The 4559-nt window shown below is 32.7% G+C and overlaps 1 protein-coding gene across 6 annotated transcripts in view; it reads left to right on the forward strand.

The window, feature by feature from the left end:
* LOC127879160 (coadhesin-like) overlaps positions 1 to 3485 on the forward strand; it is a 16564-nt gene extending 13079 nt beyond the window's left edge. For all 6 annotated transcript variants that reach the window (XM_052425838.1, XM_052425837.1, XM_052425839.1 and 3 more), the window contains 2 exons: positions 1582 to 1702; positions 2629 to 3485. In XM_052425838.1, coding sequence (XP_052281798.1) covers positions 1582 to 1702; positions 2629 to 2845 — 338 coding nt within the window. In that variant the 3' untranslated portion in view covers positions 2846 to 3485. The remainder of the gene's footprint in view (positions 1 to 1581; positions 1703 to 2628) is intronic.
* Positions 3486 to 4559: the final 1074 nt, after the last annotated feature.

Below are 4559 nucleotides of genomic sequence, written 5' to 3' on the forward strand. Positions count from 1 at the left end.
ATCATTAGAAAATTAAATGACAAAATTATAAACTGAGCAGAAGAATGAATTGCGAATGTTAACTTTACAAAAGTAAATGTGCATGGGACAAACCGATCTTTACCCCTTGTCTTTTTGGAATCAATATTGACATATAAACGTATGTTTAGAATGTAAACCAATTATTTAATATAAAACACCAGAGGCATCAACAAGTGTGTAACTCATATAACCATGAATTCTTATTTTGGTCAAATACATGACCGGGAGAGTTCATAAAACACAAACATTTAGAGAATACATGCTTTTTTGCGTAAATGCTGTCTAACACCTAATGCATAAGTTTTAAACCCGTTTTAAAGGTCGTACGACACTCATTTTTTCCCATAATATATCAAAACGAAGAAAAGAGTAAACATTTCCTTGTAGCAATGCACATGAAATATTATTAGTAATACAAAACCATGTTTAATTATTGAATTATGCTTAAATAAATTACACAGTGCGTTAAAGTTAACAAGAGCAATATCAGTAAACATTTTTAGATAAACGTTTGTATTAGAAATGTCAAGTGTGTGTATCAGTTTATATTTAGTATTTCATTCAATCGCATGATGGATTTTTTTTTTAATTTATATTTTTGCGATGGAATATTGTATATGTTTTGTTGCTTTAAAGTAGGTGTACAAGATTTTTTTTATTACACTCATTTATGTGGTCCATTTACTTTAAACCTAACAAGTTTTCTACTGATAAAATGAGTTTTATTTTAGATAATTATCATATAAGAAACTTACATCATTCACTTTTATATTATATAGCAAAATGCATAATCTAGCAAATTTCACTTAATTTCTTTTTTAATAATCAACATTCTTATATAGCTGACCATACCTGTCTTAAAGAAGATAAAACATGTTTTAATTGTACACTTCTTAGGGATAAATCAAACTAAAATCATGACCTAAATGTGAATAAATATACTTTGCAAAAAATAGGTACATAATTGGCATAATACAGTCAAAACTAACCTAACGATCACCTGAGAATAACGGCAATTGCAGACAACGGTCAGTTTGGATTCCCCCCCCCCCGACGAAAATACTGTATATTTCACTTGAGAATAACGGTCAATCGTCCATAACGGCCAACGGCCAGTACATTCCACTTCGAAAGTCATGTTTGAACTGAAAACAACGGTCACGCATCAGTCGTTTCGAGTCGCAAAAAGTAAAAACACAGCACATCATTTGTCCGTCTATTTTGCGGATAAAGCATCTGATTGCGGTAATTGCCTTTGATATGTTAAAAGCAACCAGCTTCGAGTAAACAAAAAATAGGGTGTTGAGAAGGTTTGTTTTCCGGGGATAATTATGAGGGTATCTTCAAACGACTGGGTAAGGTAAAAAACGTAACAAAACTACCAACTGACCAACCATCTAAAACTGTAATCTGAAAACAACGGTCACCTGTGGACAACGGCCACGCTGTTCTAAGTTTTGACTGTATAGTCAATTTATTCTTTGAAAAGCTCTATTTGCTTGTCTTTGTAATAGTTTTAGTTTCACATTTGTAAATCCGCCTGTAATTACTTAATTTCAGCGCGAAGAAAGGATGGTGATCGCCTTGAAATATTTGTGGCAGGACAATGGGGAACAGTGTGTGATGATGGATTTGATACAGTCGCAGCTAAAGTGGCATGTAGAATGGCGACTCATGAATCGTACGTGCAACGAATAGCTTTATCAAAACGATCCCTATTGTCACCGCAGTTTAAAAGGGCAGTTTCGCAATCTGATTTTTAAAATTTGATTTTATGTTCTAAATCCGATATGCCGTCATGGTTTATTTTGTTGTAAATATTAAAAATTTGAACACAACTTTACTTATGGAAAGATATATTAACCATAACTTTTAAGTGATGTGTTTTACATCCACCCCCCCCCCCCCATCTATGCAAAATATATTCGTATTATATATTGCTAACATAAAAATAGTACAATCTTCACTCTGTGTTTTGATGTATTGTGTTTTTATCAGCGCTAGTAACACGAAATACCAATGCGCATGTTGTAGTAGAGTTGATTATAATTACACTTTATCGTTATGTGTCTTTCGATGACTTTAATCAAAGAAAAACAAACTTAATTGGCATAAAAGTATTGTTAGGTAAAACATACTATACAAAACATGCGCCGCAATCAAGATGCCGAAGCTAACTATCTTATGTACTTGTGTTAATTGTAATTGACATGTACTGTATTATGTTGCACAGCAATAATTTAAAACAAAAGATATTCACTTAGATAAACATGATTTTTTCTGTTACTCTCACTACAATTGCATTGGTTTTAGACTTGATCCATACGCTGTTCATATTAAATATTGAACAGTTGTGTGTTGTATCAATATCAAAAAACAAAACGTAGTTGATTAACATATCATATTACAAGTAATGAACACAACCCGCGAATAACCTCTTTCGTTGCGTAACTATATATGCGTTTGCTGTGATAGACGTATCTTAACATACACTTGATGCTTCGAATAATGGCTCACTATGTTGAGAATTTCTGTTATATATTACGTATATGAACGCGATTTATTAATTATCAATAGTCGATAAAAGCATGTATTTGGTTGATTTAGTTACAGAAAACTTGACACCTATCCTTATGCAGAAGTAACAAATCCGCCTGCAGGACCGAGCGATATGCCAATCTGGCTGGATGACGTGAAATGTACTGGAAATGAAAACTCCTTGTTAGAGTGCATTCATCAGCCTATTGGTACACACAACTGTAATCACGATGAAGATGTCGGTATTTCTTGCGGTGATCTTTGGAATTATATACTGCGTGGGTGAATTTCTTGAATGTTTTCACTTCACGATCATTTGCCAATTGTTCGGTATTTCTCTACATAAATTGTATGTCAGTCGGCATATTGTACATTAAATGTATATATTTATGTTGTAACAACATTTTTATTTTAAATTTTATGTTATGGTTACCAATTACCAATAAGCACGATGCATTTGCTAAACAGATACATTGCACAAGAACACTAATTAATTCCTTGTATATATTGTTCAACGTAATCAAGCAAAGCAAACGATTCTAATTAGCTAAACGCATGCACAAATGCATATACACGCATACACGATCGCAATTATAACTACATATATCTGCCTTTTTATACGTTAGCTTTAGATTGAGCGTGCGGGGGTAGAGTATACTGATAATTATTTAGTATATTGCCCCGTTTTTAAATATCATTTTTGCATTTTTCCAATAGTCAATTTTATTTTCCAGCAAGAGGCACTTCATTTATTGTTGATTAAATCTGCATACGCACGCTTTTCATGAATTATACACCAAAAAGGGGAAATACTTTATAAGCTTTCAAGCTTCTGTCTTGCATTCGTTACACTTTTAGAAATACATTATACTGATTTGATATATTGTATATGTATATAAGATGGGCAATAAACTAAACAAAACGCACGCTTTATGTTTTCCAGTTTGTTTCTGCATAAAAAGTATGCTGCTTTGGTGTGAAAAGAGTATGTAAACGTTGCACGAATGAAACCCCTCTATCGGCAGTTATTGCCATAAGGTTGTATTACAGCGTTGTTTACAATACAGTGATATATGTGGACGAGTAAACAGCTTACACTAAATATTCATGTAGGTACTTCTTGATTGATTCGTTCTGAGTTTACTCAAAAATGATCGTGAGAACCGTCCAATATAGAATACGGTGGAATATTATACGGCCAGTCGGTACAAATGACGACACCCGGTTGGTTCATATACTAGTACATTTCTGTGTAACAATATATTCTACTTCGACATTAATATTATATTTTAACAAGATGCGTTTGAGAAACAATATGTCCCCATATAGTTGACCTTGAACGATGACCTTGACCTTTCATCACTCAAAATTTGCAGCTCCATGAGATACACATGCATGTCAAATATCAAGTAGCTATCTTCAATATTGCAAAAGTTATGGCCAATATTAAAGTTTGACGCAAACAAACCAACAAACAGACAGGGCAAAAACAATATGTCCATAAAAAGTACTTGTTAACCGTGAATATTACTTGCTCATATAAAGACGTGCAGCGAAACAATTCCCAGGGGCATCAGCTACTTTAGTTATTAAACAATATTCATACTTAAAATATACAACAATTATAGATTTACACAACACCGATAACGAGGCTTTATTAAAGTTACATTGCCAATGAAAAAGGTGATGTTTAAACGTTAGTTGAAATATACTATTGATTCGTATCGAACGAATTGTTAAGACAAAGTATATATATCGTTTACGATTTAAGCATTTAAGCGTTATAACTATATTAACATTTGCTTGAAAAAGAGAAAAACTGCAGGTATAATCTGCGTTTTAAAGGAGTCAGAATGTGTTCCTCTATGTCTATCGGGATATGTTAAATTTCTCCTATTGTGCAATATTTAAATAAAGATAACTTCTCTTTATATTTAATTCAGTTTTAAGAGTTAAAGTGAGGATTCTTTGAAAACGTAAGACGAGACAACCGAAATGCT

The sequence above is a fragment of the Dreissena polymorpha genome, chromosome 4 (assembly GCF_020536995.1).
Source record: "Dreissena polymorpha isolate Duluth1 chromosome 4, UMN_Dpol_1.0, whole genome shotgun sequence".
Classification (NCBI taxonomy): domain Eukaryota; kingdom Metazoa; phylum Mollusca; class Bivalvia; order Myida; family Dreissenidae; genus Dreissena; species Dreissena polymorpha.